General features: G+C 41.6%; 1 protein-coding gene across 1 annotated transcript in view; it reads right to left on the bottom strand.

Moving 5' to 3' along the window:
* HUNK (hormonally up-regulated Neu-associated kinase) overlaps window positions 1-21,275 on the bottom strand; it is a 61,496-nt gene extending 40,221 nt beyond the window's left edge. Inside the window, exon 1 of the mRNA XM_026700604.2 lies at window positions 20,526-21,275. Coding sequence (XP_026556389.1) covers window positions 20,526-20,780 — 255 coding nt within the window. The 5' untranslated portion in view covers window positions 20,781-21,275. The remainder of the gene's footprint in view (window positions 1-20,525) is intronic.
* Between the last annotated feature and the right edge of the window lie 734 nt (window positions 21,276-22,009).

Below are 22,009 nucleotides of genomic sequence, written 5' to 3'. Positions count from 1 at the left end.
GCAGGTAGGCCTCGAGCAGTGGCAGGCGTCCCTGGGGCTACCAACCAAAAATTTTAAAGTAAAGTGCCATCACGGGTCCTCGGACAGTTGCATCGCTTGGATGCGGCTACGTAGAGGCCGGGATCCTAGCGCACGTTCGCACCCCCTTTGATCAAAAAAATTTTTTTTTTTTTTTTTTTTTTTGTATTTAAAATAGGAGGCTGTTGCACAGCAGGGCCTAGCCCAGAAGCCAATTAGCCAAAAGTTGAACGCCAGGCAGCTACCCCTGCCGGACGGACCGGGAAGGGGATGGCAGAGCTGCTAACTCGCCTGCTGGGGAAGGGCTACAGAGCCAACTAACCCTGGTTAGCCTGATAGAAACTAAGTGCAAACAGGCAAGGATATAGGCAGTCTGGAGTCTGCCTATAAAACATTAAGAAAAACCCTGTTATAGGCCTCTGAAAAATGGCGCCCAGCCATGCGGCCACACACAAGATGGCGGCGACTCCTGCCACTCCCAAGATGGCTGACGCCACAGGGAGCCCAAAATGGAGGGCGCAATGACGAGGCAATCCCCAGCGGCGGCTATCACCCAGGAGAAGTTAAAAAGGCCCGGAGGCCACAAAGAAGTACCTGGGAGAGGCAGGGAAGCATCTCCTGGGTTAGAGGGCGTTCGTGGGGGAAACGGCCAAAGAACAAAACCAGGCAGGAAAGAAACGATGCAGCTTCGCACGGAGCGAAAAGGCAGCAATCGGAGGGGGGCAGCACTCGAAGCGCTGGATTCTCCCTTAAAAGGATAGTGAAACAATTCCCCTTAGAAGAAAAAGGCTCCTAGGGAGCTCAAACCTCAGTTTCCTGCGCTGTCTGAGAGTCCAAGTTGATCAAAAAAAGAAAACACAAGGTGCTAGAACGACCAGGAGCAAAAAGAAAACCAGCCTGACTGCCACGAGGCTGAGCAAAAAACTGGGGCGCGCCCGGAGGACCACGTGATGGTGAGAGGCGTGCCTCAATCTCAAGCTCAGCCTGTGAGAGCCGAGACTGGAGCTCCTCCCAACCTGGACACTCGAGACAGCTCTATGGAAAATGAGTTATTTCACAGGTATTCAACTACCTCACACCCCACATTTGCTAGAAGGTTCTATCTTTCTCATGTTTAACACTCAAGTTTTCAGCCAATCATGTTTTATTATTGGGAATAGTAATAAAAATTAGCAGCTGATGAATAGGCCTCTGTATATTTTGTTTCCCATTCAACATCAATGTGATAGAAACGACTAAGCACAGTGTGAAAGGGCAGGCAGGATAGAAAAATATTTATGTACTTATTCTTCAGAATTATACCTCATATACTCTGGTTACATGTAGAGTTAATAAGCAGGGAAAAAACTACTTATGATGGGAACTATAGAACTGCTGGATAAATTGAACCTAAAATTAAGAATGTTCTGCTTCAGCAGAAATCTCCTTTTTTAAAAAAAAAAGTACAAGAGTGCTACTGTTTCAAATGCAGAATAATTGGGCATGCAGATGTAGATCTATAGATCTTTACTGCAAAATCTGAAAACTAGGGGTGTATTGTTTTTCTTACACCAAGTAGCTGTAAGCTTTGGATTAATAAGTAACTTTTCATTTTAATAAATTTAAAGGAAAGATAAAATATGTAAGATTCCGAATTAGACATTTGATTTTCAATTTAAGTGAAGAGAGTCATATTTGAGCCTATCTGAATTACAGAATGGATTTTTGACTGATATGAAAATAAGCACGTCTTTCCTTATCTGAAGGTACAAATTTACCTGATGATCAAACTGCCCATCACCATTAAGCAGGGTCTGGAGCAAATGTTCCAATTTTTTTTTAATGGTATGTAAAAGCTGCATTTTAAAGTACATGGCAAACACAATCATATTGACTGAAAAGTAGTTCTGTATAGGAAGCTACAAAAATGTGGGAGAAATAAGGAAGCAGAGGTGCAATATGATCTTTTACAGAATTACTCATTCTAACTAGGAAATTTCTATTTAAGACTTAGAATAACTTTATTGTCACTTTGAATGTATACTAATCAGCATACATTAACATTAAATTTCATTGCATACAGCTCTCAAAGAGTTTCAACTTCTATTCTAATATTTATTACATTATTTATTACATAAACATATTATATGACATGGAGAAACAACACAGTCTGCTTCTGATGTATACATGTATATGGTGAGAGAAACGTATCTTGCGAGTTTACCAGGTGGATAGCATAAAGAATAAAGCTGTTAAAGAATTTGGTAGTCCTGCTAGAAATACTTTGAAACCTCCTTCCAGAGGGGAACAACAGAAACAGATGGTGAAGTAGGTGTGTGGAGTCTCTAACAATGCTTTGAATTCTAAGCACATAGTGTCTATAAGCAGTATCCTGAATAACAGAAAATGACCCTAACCCTAACCCTTCCTATAATCTTCTCAGCTGTCCTTACCACTCTCTGAATGGACTTTCTATCTGAGGCACTGCTGCTACCAAACCATACAGTGATGCAGTTTGTTAAAACGCTCTCAATCGAGGCTCTGTAAAAAGTGGCCAGGACAGAAGGAGAAAGATGTGCTCTCCTCATCTGACACAGGAAATGCAGGCACTGGTTTGCATGCTTCACTAAAGATGAGGTGTGGAGAGACTAGATCAGATTGTTAGTTATCTGTGTCCTCAGAAACTTAATACTGTTTACCATCTCTACAGCTACATCCTTGATACTGAGTGGAGTATGTCCATGTCAGCTTTTTCTAAAATCTAACTATCTATATTACAACTAGAATCTTCAAAACAACGTTTAAACAAAGATATATTGTAGTCTGTTTGGTTCTGGACTAGATGGATATAGAAATCAGACTTCAAGAAATTATAGCTTAGCACAAACATGTACCCAACATTTTTGTTAGGCGTAATTATCCTCAGTAAGTTGAGGACAGTGTACTGATTGAGCAAGAGAAAAATGTTACATGAAATAGGGTTACCAGATTTCCATTTATATACAGCATTCATGTCTATATACTTCTAAAACTCTTGTGTCTACTTATTTGTTACCTTCAATTGGGCAAAATGATGCATCACACACAAGGCAATAATTTTTGAATGGGCTAATTCATGGAATGCATCCAAAATCCAAGAGTCTGTGCAACTGAAATTCGGCAAAGATGTGGCCACTTTAAGTGCTGCCACACTGAACTGTGGTCACTTGAGTGCCATTCCCAATATTCCCTGCCAGTTTCCTGCAAGAAAAAAAAAACAATTGGGAAAAGTCTGCAGGAAGTAAAAAAAAAATGTTCCTCCTTCAGCTGTTTTTTTTTTGCCCACCTGTGATTATTCTGTTTCTCTGATAAGGTAACAAAATATCTCTGAAACAATGACCCAACCCCAGCACAAGTTGTCTTGTGTAAACAAAGCTTCTTTTCCATTTCTGAGTAGTTTTCTTCTCCCATTTGTTATTTTGCAAGGTATATTTCTTTTAACCAGTAGAGGGGTTTATTAAAAAAAAAAACAGTATAAAATCTGTAGTTTCATATTGACTTGAAGCATTTTATACTACACCCATTACTTCTGAATGGGGACTTAATAAGAAATTTGGATTCAATTTATGCTGGCTATCAGTAATATGGCAATCTATTGCAGTGGCCCCAACCCTCCTGGAGGGAGTAGGGAAGAAGGGGTGGTTGTGTGCGCATGTGCACAACTCCATTCAGGCGGCCATGCCCACTGTTCACGCGCAAGTGTGTGCGTATGCCCGCTGCTTGTGTAACTGGATTTGCATGCATGCTTGTTGCTCACACATGTGGAGCTGTGTTCACCCCTGGCACTTATGTGGCCCAGGTCCAAAAGGAGCATGGCCTTATACCAGGCAGCAGCCTGGGCACTGGGGACCCTGATCTATTGTCAACTACTTTAATTTGGTTACACGTATATTGTCATAGAAACATGTTACACATTAAGTAAAACATATTATAAATATCTCTGAAATGACAAATGTAGAAGAATGTAGTAGCAGATGTGATAAATATTACATTTTGGAAATCTTTTTACCATAGCAACTTCAAACAAGTAAAAATGTTCATATTCCTGCATATGCAATTTACATTTTTTGTAATCCCTATGTAAATGTAAACAGCTGTTAATCCTATACTTAATCCTATTCTTCGAGCATACATACAATTAAGCTAAAATAATTTATAGGAATGGAATATATGAAGTCCATTGAAATAGATACATAGATGATAATTCTACATCTGCAAAGATCTGAGATTGTAGTATTCTTTGTATATCATATTTTTAAATAACCAAACTATAAAGCAAGACATTAATGTTTTAAAAAATAAACTTGTTATGGTAGTATGCCGTTTTTAAAGTCTATGGAAGATAATCAGCCACTGACAAGCTCAAAAAGATGTACTACTCAGCTGTTTTTAGAAAGCTGTTACTTCTTTCATTATGAATTTATGGAAGATTAACAAGAATTTACAGTTTTCAGCAGTGCTTGGTCTTCCTACATAAGCCTCCCCTGCATTTCCAAGATTCTAAAATACAGAGCATAGCAGCTGTTTGCATTTAAAGAAATAATATAAAAAGATCTTTCTATAAAAATATTCGTCTAATATTAGTTATTCAGTCTTTATAGCATAACGTGGTTATGTTTTGCAGTTACAAAGTAGTGTACTTCAAAATCTGATTTCATACCAAAGAGCAAATAATTAATTTAAAAAAAAATTGAAATAGCATTAATGATTTCAACATCAAAGAATCTAAAACATTGGCTGAAATGTATAATTCTTTAATATCAGGATCCACTCCTACATATAGTAAGCAATTTGAGTCATTTTGTCATGTAACAATGGGATTTTTTTCACTGTCATTCAATTACTAGATTAGATGGTACACAAATTTTATAAGTACCAATGTAAAAAAACAATCAAACGAATAGCTGCAACTGCAGCCCTGCTTTTCTTGATGTGCATTATATATGAAACTAATATAAAAAGGAGGATGGCTTTGATTATATATTCATAGCCACCACCTCAATTTTTAAAATACTCCTAGGAAGGAATTTTTTTAAAACTAACACTACTTTAAAATAGCAAAACTATCTGTTAAAGAAACTTTTCACATTGTCAAAGGTAGCAATTATATATCTGACAAAATTTAAAGAAATATGAAATTCATTTTAGAAAGAAAAAACTAGTTATACAGTTGGAAAAGATTAAAAAACTAGATTATTTTAGTTAATTTTTTTAAATTCAGACTATAAAATCTTTGCTTCAATCTTGGCAGAAAGACTAAAAAGATACTTAAATAACTTTATCCATATTGATCAAAATGGATCAAAGAAACAAATCAAAGACAATGGGAGAATTATTCTGGATACTCTGGAATACTATGAGGCACATCCTGAAAAGCAAATGGCTTTGATGTTCTTAGACGCACAAAAAGCCTTTGACAATGAGTTGGCAATTTATGTTATTGCAATTGGAACTAATGGGCTTTGGTAAAAAATTCATTCAAGCCATTGAAATGATATATTATGAACAAACTACAAAAGTTATGGTAAATGGAGAACTAACAGAATCTAGATATAAGAAAAAGGACAAGGCAAGGTTGTCCACTGTCGCCCCTGCTGTTTGTGTTAACATTGGAAGTGTTGAATATGAATATTAGAGAAGATAAAGAAATAAAAGGAACGAAAATCCAAAAGGAAGAGTATAAATTGCAAGCTTTTGCAGATGTCCTGGTATTTATATTAGAAGACCCATTAGAAACAGCACCTAAATTAACAGAAAAGATAGAAGAATATGGAAAAGTAGCAGGTTTGAAAATAAACAAAGATAAAACAAAGATACTAACAAAGAATATGCTAGTAAGACGAAAGAAAGAGTTGGAAGAAGTTTTAGAAATAAAGGTCACAAATAAGGCTAAGTATTTAGGGATATACATTACATCAAGATGTAGTACACTGAAGGAGGATAATTATTTTAAACTCAAACAGCAGATTGCGACAGATTTGACAAAATGGGGAAACTTACAATTATCATTGATTGGGAGAATATCTACAATTAAGATGAATGTATTGCCTAGAATTTTATATTTATTCCAGATAATTCCAATCCGACTAGGGAAAGAGTTTTTTGAAGATTTAAATAGAATTGTACTGAAATATATTTGGCAGGGCAAAAAAGCAAGAGTAAAATTAAAATTGTTACAAGATGCAAGAATAAGAGGAGGGTTTGCCTCGCCTAACTGGGAGTTGTATTACCAAGCAACAAATTTGATGTGGATAAAGGAATGGATAACATTAAGGAACAATAGACTATTGACCTTAGAAGGGCATGACTTGCTGTTGGGATGGCATGCCTTCCTTTGGTACAAGGGAACTAAAACACAGGGGTACTTCAGAAGACATTATATTCGCGAGGCATTGTTTTTTAATTGGGAGAAGATAAAAAGACAATATTATTCAAAAATTCCACTATGGATATCTATTGAAGCTTTTTCTTATCCAATAATATATAAAAAGGAACAAAGTTAGATATGGTGAGATATTGAATGAAAAGGGTGAACTTAAATCTATGCAAGTGTTGGAAGAACAAGGTGTAAAAATGAATTGATTTTCATATTTGCAAATACAATCTAGATTTGACAAAGATGTTAAAGCAGAAGATATTTATGATAAGTTGACTGACTTAGATAAGATTTTGATGGGTATTGATGAAAAGGTAATCAAAAAACTTTATGGACACTTATTAGAATTTAAATTGGAGGAGGAACAAGTTAAAGAAACGATGATTACTTGGGGGAAAAATTTTGGATATGGGATTGATTTAGAAAAATGGCAAAAATTGTGGTCTCAAAATTATAAAATGACAATATCAACTGCATATAAAGAAAATTTGTATAAGATGTTTTACAGGTGGCATCTACCCCTGATGAGACTTGCGAGAATGTTTAAGAATAAATTGGATAAATGTTGGAAGTATCATCAGATACCTGGTTCATATTACCATATGTGGTAGACATGCTTGGCAAAGAAATATTGGACTAAAATCCACACATGGTTGGAAAAAATGATAAAACAACATATAGACTTTAAACCAGAGATATTTTTATTGGGAATTATACCGGAAATATACAACAAGAGTTTAAATATTTGATTGTAAATGTACAAACAGCTGCTAGGATTGTATTTGCTAAGAATTGGAAAAATGATAAAATACCTATGCAGGAGGAAGTTATTAAGAAAATTATGGACTGTGCTGAAATGAGTAAATTGATATTTGAAATTAGAGAACAAGATGATAAACAATTTTATATGATAGGGAATTTATTTTATCAATGGTTAGATAAAAAGACATGGTAATGTAATAGACTAGATAATTTTGTGATAGAAATTTAATAGATTGATATAAAACATAATATAGACATATATAACCATTGGTTGAAAGTATAACATAAATTTTAAGATAAAACTTGGAACATCTCGTATAAAATGATGGAATAGTTTAGTCATGGATGATTAATAACTGATAAATATACAAGCATATATTAGTTCGACAATGTGAAAATTGATATAAATTTTGAGTAAATGACTACAAAAGAATAGCACAAAAGATTTGTAACCAACTGACACACTGTAAGTATATAAAATGAAAGATGGTTTTATGTTTTTATATTTTGTATGTGTATGTCTGTTTTTAAAAATAAAAATTCTAAAAAAAAAGATTTATAAGAACTCTCCGGCTTGTTAGTTTTTCCAATCCAATGTAATATTGGAAAGAAATTGTACGAAGAGGCTTTGCACTCAACAATCTGACAGCAGGATACCTCTCTGAAAACAAGAGAACAGACCTAAATTTGGTCTAGGAGAAAAGGGCAAAAGAAATATGAATTGAAAATTGATCCCATAAAGCTAGGAACAAAAAAAATTCCTCAGTGATTTCCTATAGGAGAGATGGAGGTGGTGGTGGCAGCAGCTAGAGCACTGGTGGCAATTTGATTCTAAGCCTAGTCCATCTTGGTGACGGACTTCAGTGAGAAATGCTTGCAACCTATCTGACCTTCTCAGAGCACACAAACAGAAGGGCAATGCTATGGGGAATAGAATCATATGAATGCAAGATGAGGAGAAAAGAAATACACATGTATTGCATGTTCTTTCAATACACAAAAGAGCATTCAGATTCTTTCCACAGCAACTGCTGAACCTAGAATTGCGGAAAAAATCCAGAAGCCATTCTCTACATACTTTGCCCAACCTGTTAGCAGCTATATAATAATAATTCAAAGATTTGGTTCCATTCACTGTGTCTCTGTACTGGCAGAAACTAAAATGTCTCATCAGATGCATTAACAGGAAAAGATTCATGATACAGGGGTTGACTCTGGAAAAGTTTACAAACCTAGTCCTTAGTTAATTATCTCTAATATAATTAGGGCAACCACGTTAGGGTTACAAAAATGCAACCGCCGAATCTCTTTGCTGCTGTTCAGATTTTTGCAGCCCAGTTCTGATCACCCTAAGATAATTTATTTTGCCCCACTACAAATGTGAAGGGGCGTTGGTTCTTACCTGACACGCCCATTCTCGTCGAGCTGTGAAGAGCATCCAGAGTGGCTCCAGTCTCTGCACTCACAGGCTGAGCTTGAATTGAGGAATGCTCCTCCTCCTCCACGTGACTCTTCCGTAGCGTTCCCCAGTTTTGCGAAGACGAGAAGAAAAAAACCGTGTTCTCATCCTAACTACCTAATGGTTCATTGGCCGAAACAAGATTCCCCATCGGACGGTGAAATTAGGTGGGGCTGGATGCCCTTTGCAGCTCGACAAGAACGGGCGTATCAGATAAGAACCAATGCCCCTTTTCCATAGAGCTGCTCAGAGCATCCAGAGTGGGACATACCAAAGCTTGGCCTGTCCTACGGGAGGGACTTCATCTGGTTCAGGATCTCCTCCGGGTCTCTGAGGACCCGCTGTAGGTCTCGTCTGCCAAATGAAGCCTCCGCTGAGGCAAACATGTCGATCTTGTAGTGCCTAATAAAGGGTGATGGGGATGTCCAGGTGGCCGCCCAGCAGATGTCTGTTATTGATGCCTGAGTGGCCCACACTGCCGAAGTAGCCGTACTCCTAGTGGAATGTGCTGTTATTCCACTGGGTACTGGCAAGGCTTGTGACAGGTAAGACCTAGAGATTGCTGCTCTGATCCAACGGCCTATAGTTGACGGGGATACTTTGTGACCCAGTGTCTTGGGCTGGAATGAAAGGAATAAAGATTCCGACTTTCTAAAGGGCTGAGTGTGCTTGATGTAAATACGCAGAGCACGTCTCACATCAAGGGTATGCCACTGTCTTTCCCTATCCCGCGAGGGTCTGGGACAAAAGTTTGGGAGAATGAGTTCCTGCGCTCTGTGGAAAGCTGAGTTGACTTTGGGCAAGAAGGTAGGGTCAGGTCAGAGAACCATCCGATCGGCGTGAAAAACGCAGAGGTCCTTCCTAATGGACAGGGCTGCGATTTCCGATATCTGACAGGCGGATGTGATGGCTACAAGGAACACTACCTTGAATGTTAAAAACTGGAGGGTTGTCTCCCTTAGGATTTCGAAGGGGTTTAGTGAGTGAAATGAGGACTTTATTAAGGTCCCAGGTTGGGTACTGGTATACAGTTGGAGGGTGTAAATTAGTGGCTCCTCTAAGGAAGGCCCGAATACGAGGGTGATGGGAAAGGGAGCCAATGTTGTTGCATGAGATGACGGTTGTTAAAGCTGCGACCTGTCATCTCAATGTATTGGGGGATAGCCCTTTATTCAGTCCCTCCTGAAGGAAGTCCAAAATTTGAGCGATAGAAGGAGAGAGTGGGTTGATTTGGGATTTGTGGCACCATCTACAGAAAATGGTCCAAGTGGTGGTGTAGATTCGGGTGGTTGAGGGCCGTCTGGCAGCTAGAATGGTGTCAATGACCTGATTAGAAAACTTTTCTCTCTTTAAACGGTCCCGCTCAACCTCCAGACGGCTAATTGGAGCCATTGTGGATTCGGATGCAGAAGGGGCCCCTGAGACAGCGAGATCCTGTCCAGTGGGATCCTCCAGTGGGGGGCTACTGATAGGTTGTGGAGGTCCGCAAACCACAGTCATCTGGGCCAGCAGGGGGTCACCAGAAGCAGTTCTGCCTTCTCATGGATCAACTTCTGGATGACTCTGGGAACTAGAGCTAGTGAGGGGAATGCATACAGGAGTCCTGTGGGCCAGGGACAACATAACGCGTTGTGATTCTCCTCCCTGTGAGATTGGTATCTTGAGAAGAATCTCGGGAGCTGAGCGTTGAGCGGGGATGCGAAAAGGTCCACAACCGGTTGTCCGAAGATTGTGGACGCCTCCCTGAACAGTGACGGATGGAGGCGCCATTCTGACTGGTCTATAGTGGCCCTGCTCAACCAGTCTGCTTGGATGTTTGAAACTCCCGAGATGTGTTCTGCCTTGAGAGGAAATTGGTCTCAGCCCAGCGGCAGAGGCACTCAGCCTCCCTAATTAGCCGAATGGATTGTGTGCCCCCGTCTGTTGATGTGCGCTTTGGCTGTGATATTGTCTGTTAGGATAAGGACATGACGTCCGCATACCTGGGGAAGGAAGCTGCGTAGGGCCAGGTGTACAGTGTGAAGTTCCAACCAGTTTATGCTGCACAATTGTTCTGTTGCCGACCATCTGCCCTGGGATGTGAGCGAGTAGACGTGAGCGCCCCATCCGGATAGGCTGTCTGTGGTGAGGGTGAGCCTCTGGGGCTCCTTGAAGTAATGACCTTTGTTGATGGCCGGTTTGGCCCACCAGAGAAGGGACGTGAGAACCTTTGGAGGTACCCTGACCATGCATTTTGAGTTGCTTCTTCCAGATCTCTGGTATGGAAGCAGGAACCACTGTAGGGATCTGGTGTGTAAACGGGCCCAGGGAACAATAGAAATGCATGAAACCATTTTTCCTAATAACTTTGACAAGTCTAATTAAGTCACTTTTTTTGATCGCCTGATCTCTCGTACAGATTTTTGGATACTAAGGAGTCTTTCCGAGGACAGGAAGACCACCCCTTTAACCGTATCAATCACTGCCCCCAGGTGGGTTATTCGGGTAGATGGAGATAGTTGACTCTTTTTCCAATTTATAAGAAAACCATGATCTTGGAGAGCAGTGAGGGTAATTCTGGTGTCCCTTTCTGCTTGATGTTTGGAGGGGGACAGGATGAGGATGTCATCCAGATAACAGGGGAGACAAACAGGGAGGTTCCTAAGGTGGGCCGCTAGCGCTGCGAGGACCTTTGTAAAGGTCCTTGGGGCCGAGGCCAATCCAAAGGGAAAGGCCACATACTGAAAGTGGTGGTTATTATAACAAAATCTCAAGAATTTGTAATGGGAGGCGAATTGCGATGTGTAAATACGCTTCTGAGAGGTCTATGGAAGTGAGCCAGTCTCCTTGCCTGGTTCCCTGGAGAATGGATTGTAATGTATGCATCTTGAATTTGTGGTGGAACAGGTAACGATTAAGTCTTTTTAGGTCTAATATAGCCCTCCACCCTCCTGAATGTTTGGGGACCACGAAGAGGTGAGAGTAGAAACCCCGCCCTTGTTGCGAGGACGGGACGGGTTGGATAGCCTTTATGTCGATGAGATGCCAGATAGCGGAATCCATTAGATTACGCTTGGTGTGGTCTTTGGAAAGGGGGGATGCCATGAAATAGTTGGGGGGGGTGGACTGAAACTCAAGGGTGAGACCGAATCTAATGGTGTCTCTGACCCAGGCGTCAGAGGTAGAGGAGTCCCATTGACCGGCGAAATGTTTGAGACGTCCACCAATGGGAGGGGAGTGTCGAGGCCTATCTTGGGCACCGGAAAGGTCTGCTTCCTGGTCCCTGAAAGGGCCTTTTGTAACTGGCACCCCTTCTGTTCCTATCGCCCGAGTCGGCTCGATCCTGGGGTTGGGTCAACCGAAAGAATGGGGTTCTCTGGAACCTGGGTGAGAAAGAGGTCTGGGAAGAAGGTCGAAAGGACCCTCTCCGAAAAGGCTGAGAGGCCCTGGGTTCTGATCTCCAAAAAAGAGAGGGGAGAAATTTTTTCTTACTTTGGCTTTCAACCAATAAGGGGTCAAGGGCTGGGCTGAATAATTTGTCTCCCATAATGGGAGCTGAAGCCAATTTGACTTTGTTCTTGACGTCTGCCTGCCAATGTCTGAGCCAGAGCAGATGACGGGCTGTGACATACAACGTGATAGCCCTGTTAGAGAACTTAACTGAATGGTAAGTGGCGTCGGCCGAGAACTCTGCTATGGCGGTAAGCTTAGCGATGTCCTGATGTGCCCTGGTGTTGGATGAAGGGACATGCTGTTTTAATTGGCGAAGCCACTGGATTGAGGACCTGGTAAAAAAAGATGCGGCCGTAGCCGATCTAATGGCCCAAGCATCAGATTGGTGAGCCCGGCGCAAGGCCAGCTCGGCCCACTTGTCTTCTGGTTTCAGGGCCTCCAGAGCATTGCTTGGGGTTGAGGAGGACGCTAAGCCTACTATGGGCTCGTCGACCTCGGGGGTATTTAGTAGGTTAGAGAATTCTGAGTCGAGGTTGAAAAATCTCTTATCCTGGCTGGATGGGGTAGGAGGTGCCCCTGTGGAGGCCAGCTGTTTTGATACCAGATCAGAGAAGATAGGTGGAGTTGGAATGACTTCGGCCTCCACTATAGGCTGTTTAAATATGGAGTCATCCGGGCCCTCCGAGAGTGTAGGGGCTGTAACTGCGTACTCAGGCCTGAGATGTTTTTGGCCTTGAATAATAGGGACTTATATAGGTGTGGTTTGAATAAACCCACAAAGGCGGGCTGATCAGGGATGAGACCCTCATTCTTGGACATCTCTCTTTCCATTGGCTCCGCCTCCGATAGGGGCTCACTGTAATGCATGGACCCCAAATCGAAATCTTCATCTTCCCTGAATTGATCCAGATCCCCTTCCTCCTCCTCCTCCTCCTCTTCCCTTTCTGTAAGAGGGATGTCCCTCTGCGAGAGTACCTGACCATGGGGAAGTTCCAATCTGGGCAGGGATCTGCCAGATAGCGATTCGAGTTCAGGGGCCATCAGGTGGAAGCCGGGCCTGGTTATCTGCTGGAGGCCTTCCGTGATCCCTTGGCGGATAGCCAGCTCCATCCAGGATCTTACTTTCTCTGGAACCTCGTCTATAGATGGTTCCTCTTGGCGTAGGCCAGCGGCTGTAGGGGTAAACGTGGCTTCGTGTGCCTGTCTAGCCATTGTTCCAGAAGCCTGAAGACTCTGAGGGCAAGCTGTGCCTGGATAAGGAGGAATGGTCTAGAGGGGGGGGTTGAGTAGAGGTAGAGGGAATGGAGGGTGGGAGGACTGGAGGCACTGGGCGTGACCCCCTGGTTCGTCTGTCAATCTCCTTTTCCAATGCCTTATGGCATCTTAAGGAATCCCTCTGGGAGGCTTTGGATGTTTCCTTAGCCTGCCTGTGCAAATGGTGGGTTTTAGATTTGGCCTTCAAATAAGGTCCTCTGGAAGAATTGTCCTCTGTCATTTTAAAAGGTAATTGCAAGATATAAGAAGGAGTAGTATGAGGCGGTTGGCTCGCCTAGACATTGCTTTCATTTGTTTAATTTACTTTTCACGATTTTCTTAATAAGAAATGTTATGATCTAATATTTGAAAGCAGAAAACCAACACTGGTGGATGAATAAAATATTTATCTAATCTGCAGACAACACAAACTTAGTTGAAACCTCCAAAGACAAAAGATAAAATCAAAATGATCTTGTAATAGTTAATAGAAACTGAGCGTAAGCTAGCAGAATGATGTGGAAATATAATTATAGACAAAACAAGTATTGTTATCAAATACCGTATAGAAACCAGTCCATCTTATCCTGTTTCAATTTCAGTTCAGTTTATTGCATCATAGAGCACTAGAGTGTTCTGTGAACATGAATGTGTGTTGTATTTCTATGTTAGTAGCTGATAAAGAGCTTTAACATAGAATTATTAATACATATATAAAACAACCTAACACCTGTAAGTTAGGTTCAGAACACAGCCTATTTTTAATTATAATGTAAGCACTAAAAATATATTAAATATGATAACGTCTAACATTACAACAAAGTGGCAATATCTAAAATACAAATAATATAGTTACACAAAGTGCATTTTAGAAGATTAGTCCACTGGGGTCCAATAGATCTTCCATGCTGCTGCAGAGATATATGAACAGTAGCAAAAAGTAGTTTATTTATGAGAGGCATCTGGGCATAGGCTGACTCTGGCTGACCAGAATATCTACTAATTTCCCTAGAACTGCTTGCCACTCTGTATCCTCCATCCCTTGTTTCAGGGTTTGTTTTGCCCGATCTTATTCCACTTGAGAACTGAAGGAGTCTAGATTTAAAAGATTAGATTCAAAAGCCTTGAGCCAGTTGTACAGAAAATTGTCTTTAAAACTTAATGATAGAAATTAAGCTTCAAAGGTTAATAGGATCTAGACATACTCTTGACTCAACTTTTATCTCCAGTCGTGGATGTGCATTTGAGACCCAGAGAAGTATCTGGAGAGTTGCTCTGATTAATTTAGATTGTATTCTTTTCCAATGAGGTGAAACAAGAAGTGGGAGGGCCAACCAGTGTCCCATAGAAAAACTGGACTAATAACTTGGTCCAAAAATGCTTAAGTGTGAACATAATATCCTCCCCTTAGATCAGAAAGTTTGAGGATTGCATTGGAAGATCTTAGTCCAGTAGCAGCAGCATATACCCAGTGGGCCTTCCTTGATCCAGTGGCATGCATGATTATCCTAAATACTTAAAGCTAGTCACTTGTTCTATTACATTGACACTAATGCTCCAGAGAAGGAGCTTCACCTTTTTGGCAAAAGCCATAATTTTGGTTTTCTGATTTAGTATTGTTGAAGTATTAACATATTGTGTTCAGAGTAATTCTTTGCTGCAATTCTCTAGTTTGACAGGATGGAAGTTGTTTAGACCAGGGGTGGCCAACCTTTTGGACCTCAGGGACCACTAAAGTCATAATTTTAAATCCCAGGGACCACTAACTGGTTCTGTGAGCTTGGCCTAATTTGTGGGTGTTGCTTGGTGGTCATGTGACTGGCTGGGCATGGATTGTATGTAAATATTATAAATATTTATATAAATATTGAATTTTTTATAAAAAAAGAACAACTTTTACCCAAAATCAGGCAAAGCAGGCAGGCAGATTGAGTTGCTCACAGAATCACAGATTCATTCAGAGATCTATCTGCCATCAGCTAGCTCTCTCTGTCACATAAAATTTGCTTGCAAGCAAACCCACAAAATTAACTCATAACACATCTTGTATGTAAATATTGATTTTTTTTATTTTTACCCAACTTCTACCCCAAATCAGGCAAAGCAGGCAGGAAGAGTGAGTTGCTCAAAGAATCATTCAGTGATCTATCTGCCATTGGCTAGCTCAGTCTGTCACATAAAATTTGCTTGCTGTGAGTCTGCACTGAATAATAGAAACTTCAGTCCTAAAGGAGGTTCGGCTGTGCTTAAAAGCAGAGCCAAAGATCTAAAGATTAGCTAGAAAGCAAGAAATCCAACCATTTCCTGCTTCCTAGCTAATCTAAATCTCCTGGCACAGCAAAACAACTGATGGTCAGAGAAAAAAAAAGGAAAAATAGCAATTTAGCAGGCAAGTTTGCCGGGTAAGGAGTGAATGGACCGGGAGGGTTTCTGAGGGCCATGTGGGCAGCGCAGACTTGTGTTTCTGCACAACCTGGATTAATTGCTTTAGGGGGTGCTTTGGGGGTGACACTTCTCTGCAGACAACCAAAATTTAACTTAGTGACCGCTGGTTTAGACATCTCGCCATACTGCTGATATAAAATTTGAAAAGTGGGGAGATATATGAATGTGCTTAGCCCATAGAAGACAGAAAACATGATGAACACTCTTTAAATACCTCAAAGAAGCTCACATAGGAGAGCAAGCCTAGCTTGCTATGATACCCGAGTAACGGATATAGTAATAAGTATAAGTTACATGAAAGCAAAATTCCAACAGAACATTAGGAAAAAAAATTTCCTCACTGTAAGATCAATCAATGGTATGTTTTCCTTCACTGGATCTAATCAAGCAGCTATCTGCTGGAGATCTTTGCTTTCAATTTTTTCCATAAGCAGGGAACTGAATGCTGAAATCTTATATACATTAGTTTAGAATAAGCTCCATTGAGCATAGTGATGCTTTTAGAATATATGAACAAGCTCAGATTTCTTTAGAGGAACTGTTAGAAATACAGTATCCACCAAGTAACTATACTATCTGTTAAATAGAAAACTAAATCAGGTTCAGCACATTTACTGCGGTACATGTGATTTAGAATCTAGATAATTTCTGCATTAAGTCTTCTAGAATCATCAAACTATTGTTGCGCCAAAATATGTGTAGACAGACTTATTACTTCAGGAATATATCAGAGCTATACCATCCTGATTTAAGGTTTCAATGTTCCAGATTACTTCAGAGCTTTAAAACTAATTACTCAATGTAACAAGCATAGGACAGATGTAGCATAATCAAAATATCTGGCCCTCACAAATTACCAATGATTTCAAGACCATATCTAAAGCATTACGGTAACCAGAAGTGGGCTGCACATACTGTAACAACCGATTCGCCTAGTGCAGAACCACACATGCGCCATCTGCATTTGCTTGCAGCTGCAAAAACATGGGATTTCTTGCATGCAGCAGCTGCAGGCGAGGCACAGAAAGCAGCTGGGCTGTGTGGGCAGGGCGAGTGAGCCAGATATATAGGACAGGATACAACTGGGGTGGGTGGGTGGGCCCAGCCAGTGGTCGGAATCACCAGTACGGGCAAGCTGGTCCAAACCAGCAGCAGCCTACCACTAATGGTAACCTGACTGGATGTGAGGAGGCCTTGGCCACTTTTTCCAGACATAGATGAGAAGTATGTAAAGCCTGAACTTAATATGTGGTCTAAATATTAATTCAAAGAGGGTAGATTAATCCTGAAAAATATTAACAATGAAATGTTAGATAGGTACTGGGATTAAGAAAAACAAACCCTTCTTCGAATTAACCTGACAGGAAAGTTATTTGCTATTGTCTTTTTTTAAAACTTCCATTAGCCTAATTCTAGAACTGTAAGATCAGGAAACTGAAAATCATGCAGAATAAAGCAATGGTAATCCACTTCCAGATTATTGCCAAGAAAACTAAACTGAATAAGGCGTAACAATTATTTAGTATTGTAATTAGTTATTACTTTTACTACATTAGGTAACAGAAATAACTTACAAAATGTTTTGCAGTTTCTATCACCAAGTCACTTATCTCAGTTGTCTACAATTGTCCTACTCCCTCTTATAGTATTATATGAAGAATTTCTTCAGTAACCTCATTTACACAGTAATCTGTATATTTAACAAGCTCAAAAAGTGACAAAACCACAAGTGAGTTTAGTTTAGTTTACTTTATTGTCATTGCACCTCCAACACTGAAATCAAATTTCAGTGCACATCATGACCATGACCATGAAAATAAACACTAACACACATCCTTCACCCTTCACACACTGAACCGGAAACCCCCGACACCACACCAACACTGCACTATACAGCAGAATTCAAAAGAGTCACCGCCCTGAGATAGAAGCTGTTTTCAGCCTATTTGTCCTTGTTTTTATTATTCTGTACCGTCTGCCAGATGGTAATAGTTCAAAAAAAGGGTTCCCAGGATGAGATGGAACATTCTCAAAGATCCATCTCATCCTGGGAATAATCTTATGGTAGGGCAAAACTGCCCATTTGTAATTGCTCTGAAGTTTTCTCATTCTTTTAATTTTTATGTAAATAGCCCAAAAGCAAAGAACGAACAATTTCAGATTATTAAATATTACATTTTTATTATCTTGATTTTCAGATTTAAGGTGACTATTCCAGTGATCTAGAACAGCGGTCGCCCACTGGTGGGCCACAGATAAATCTCAGCCCCAGAGCACCCCCACAAAGCAATTAATCCAGGCTGCACAGAAACACAAGGCTGCACTGCGCACACGTGGGAACCCTTCCTGGCCACTCACTCCTTACCCAGTAAACTTGCCTGTTAAATTGTTATTTTTCCTTTTTCCGACCATCATCTGTTCTGCTGTGCCCGGAGATTTAGATTAACTAGGAAGCAGGAAATGGTTGGATTTCTTGCTTTCTAGCTAGTATTTAGATCTTCGGCTCAGCACAGCCAAACCACCCTTAGGACTGAAGGTTTGCTAGCAAGCAAATTCAATGCAGACTCACAGCAAGCAAATTTGACAGACTAAGCTAGCCAAGGGCAGATAGAAAGATCACTGAATGATTCTGTGAGCAACTCAATCTGCCTGATTTTGGGTAAAAGTTGCTCTTTTTTATAAAAAATTCAATATTTACATGCATGGTGTGTTGTGAGTTAATTTTATGAGTTTGCTTGCAAGCAAATTTTATGTGATATACTGAGCTAGCCAGCCAATGGCAGATAGATAGATAGATAGATAGATAGATAGATAGATAGATCTCTGAATGAATCTGTGATTTTGTGAGCAACTCAATCTGCTTCGCCTGATTTTGGGTAAAAGTTGTTCTTTTTATAAAAAATTCAATATTTATATAAATATTTATAATATTTACATACAAGCCATGCCCACCCCATCACATGACCACCAAGCCACACCCATAAATTGGGCCATGCCCACAGAACCGGTTAGTGGTCCCTGGGATCTAAAATTGTGAGTTTGGTGGTCCCTGAGGTCCAAAAGGTTGGTGATCCCTGATCTAGAAGACGAAGAGGGTGTATTCAGATGAATGTCTTCTTTACACTGTTAATCAAAATACACTATGCAACTATTTTTTTCCGAGACATAAAAATTAAAAGAATGAGAAAACTTTGGAGCAATTACAAATGGGCAGTTTTGCCCTGCCACAAGATTATGAGTATGGGGCGAAAAGGCAGCAAAATAAATGATTCTCTGGGACCACTCCTAATTAATTCTATTGCAATAAACTAGATTCCATTCTGGAAACGCATAATAATACAATCAACAAGAACAGAGTAGGAGGCACGTTGTCATCCAATAAATTCCAAAGAAAGAAGTTGAGGAAGGCTATAATAGCCCATCACAATTTAGATTAGTCCATGTTTTACCAGTAAATATCAATAAATTCATTAAGTCTTACTATTATGTACGCAGGCCTAGAATTATATCTCATGTATCTTGTATGGTTTTGGGTGCTTCCAGACAATATTTTTTTTCTTAATTTAGACTGCTACATTTGCCAGGTTTTGGGGAAAGGTGGACAGAAGATTGGAGAAGGATCAGAAGATGGGATGGGTATCCTGTACCTTAGGGACTAGTAAAAGATATCTGGAAGCATCCTTTGTCTTCCCTAACATTGACATACTCACTCACTCTTCCCATTTTTACCATTTAAATGTTTCAGATGATGTTTACAAATAAGGCTTTGATTTGCAAGCACCGGCCTCAAACAGAGAACTCCTAAGCGTCCATGGGGAAATTTAAGGGCTTCAACAGAGGAGGTTTCTAGCTCTGCCAATTAAAATATATTGTAGACTTTTTAAAAAGTCTTCTTTAATTAATCCCAAAGAAGAAAATAATTAAGTAAGAGAGAAAGACGGGAGCGTTGCAAACAAAAGATTATGACATCTGGACCTTCTGTAAAATATTGGGAACAATGAAAGGATTGTGCGAAAACATAGCCTTCCACTTGTAACCATTCCTGTTCTCACGGCTTCCTCTGACCTTTTTTTTCCCCTCAAGGGGGCTTCCCTCGGAATTGCATCTCCAACACTACAAATCAACGACCATTGTGCAGCAACAACTCTTCTTTCTTAGCAGGGGGAGGTCAAGAAGGAACGGCAAAAGACACAAGGGTTTGAAGCTAGAATACATCGCGTGAGCCATAGCTGCGTAAGTGGCGATCGCCCCGAAGCCTTGTTAAGAAGCAAACGGGCAGAATAGCTGGCTGCGCAGTATCTTTCGACTGGGAGTGCCGGGCGCCCTTCGTCTGGAAGCACCTCAACCATTGTGAAGTAGAAGCAGGGACGCTTGTGGGAGGGGGGCGGGGGGAGAAAGCAGCGAACAGCGGCCCTTGCAGGCGGATTAGGAACGGGGTTTGGGCAGCGGCGTCGCGCTGGGAACAAGCGGCTACAAGCAACTAGCTAGAGGGCTATGAAAACGGGCCTTTTCACGGGCTACTTTGGGGAGAAAAAAAAAAAAGACCCAACTTAGTCCGTGGAAAAGGCGGTGCTACAAAGCGGGCGATAGCTAACTAGACGGTGGCCCCCGGGCGTTCGGCCCAGTTCCCTCCCAAAATGGGAGAAGTGGAAGCGGCCCCGTTAGAGGCTCATAATGTCTGCTACTAAAGCCTGCCTGGGGTTCTTTGGCGGGAAATTGCCCGGGCGAAGAAGAATGGGAAGCGTTGCAGAAGGAAGCTACCTTTTCTCCTGTCACAACATGCAAGCCTTCCCGCACTTTGGCGAAGGAGCCTTCTCCCAACTTCCGGCCGATCAGATAGTTGCCGACCCGCTTGGTGTGCTGGAATTCTCGGATGCGCTCCCGGGAGGCCGAAGCGTTGACCCAGGCGGCCAGGAAAGTCCCCTCCGGACTGAGGGGAGGCGTCGTGGGTTCGTCGTCGCTGAAGCTCGCCGCCGTGGGCTCACTCAAAAGCCCGTCGCCAGCAGCTGCCGGCATCCTGCTCTTGCTGCGATCGCGGCGTCCCGGATCAAAAGCTCGGGCTGCGTTTCTCCCCCTCGGCCCGTCCTCGCAACTTGCACGCTCGCTTAGCCGCAGCGGCACTGACGAACTCCTCTGCAAAGCCGCCTCTCTCCTGCTGCTGCTGCTGCTGCAAGTCTGCAGCACCCGCTTGCCAATGTGATCCGCACCCGGGAGTCCACGTGGGGAGATGCCGGCGGCTGAAAGCGCTTTGCTTCTTGTCAGTGAAATAATGGCACGCCGAAAAAGAAAAGAAAAAAGCCAAGGCACCCGTTTCCTCGGGCGGCCAGCCTTGGCTTTGCCGAGATTCCAGGGTAGCTACGACGAGCACAAAGCTGCGGGCTCGGCTAGGACGAGTAAGCGCAGCTCCAACACTAAGGCTTCTCCTGCTCACGTTGAAGAGGGAACCCGAGCCAGCGCCCGCAGATCAATTGTCTCCAGCCTCCTTGGAAGCCAGTTGGCTGCCGTTCCCTCATTGGATCTGTCGATCACTTGTCCCCTCCCTCTTGTACCGTGCCTGGCTAGCTGCGTGGCTCTCTCCCGGTGCCGCTGCTTGGGGCTCCTTTCCCCTCCAGCTGGGGAGGAGGGAGGAGGAATGCGGAGCGAAGACTTCGTTCAGGCTGAATTTGCCGGAATGTAACCCGATCGCTCGGTTAAGGGACAGATGCAATAAAAGAAATCACGACATTCGACAACGACCGAGATCTTGAAGTTCGGGGGACTCCTCCCCGTTATTCCCTGCACCCCCTCCCGCTTTACTGAATGCAGTTTGTCTCCAGCATTAAAGCCAAGCCACATCACGAGGAAGCTCGTTTCTACTGAACGTTAGCACGAGCTGCCCTAAATGCACGAAGATGCTGCATATTTCTATAATGAGGATACTCGAGCCGTATCCTACACTCTTTGCATGTCTTTTTCCTGAGCAAGGCATTTATTTTTCTCAAGATCTTTTATTCTTAACCTGACAATGTTGTTACGCTGCTCTTTTTTTTTTTTTTTGGACACCCTTTGTGCTCAAAAGCACTTAACTTTGTTTTCTCTGTTTTCTGCCGGTGAAATGAGCTCTTGGGCTCAGATCGTGACAGCTCTGCCAATAGAAGTATAATGCTTCTAGCCTCCCTTTTCTATGGATAAGGATTTGAAGCTGAAATGGCAGTTTGCCTAGCAGCTGAAAAAAAAAAACAAACTCCCGTCTTTTCTTGTACATT

Source organism: Pseudonaja textilis, chromosome 7 (assembly GCF_049901715.1).
Source record: "Pseudonaja textilis isolate UNSWEBS1 chromosome 7, rPseTex1.2, whole genome shotgun sequence".
NCBI classification, from domain to species: Eukaryota; Metazoa; Chordata; class Lepidosauria; order Squamata; family Elapidae; genus Pseudonaja; species Pseudonaja textilis.
The sequence above is the reverse complement of the archived record's forward strand: the minus strand, read 5'-3'. Positions and strand labels throughout refer to the sequence as shown.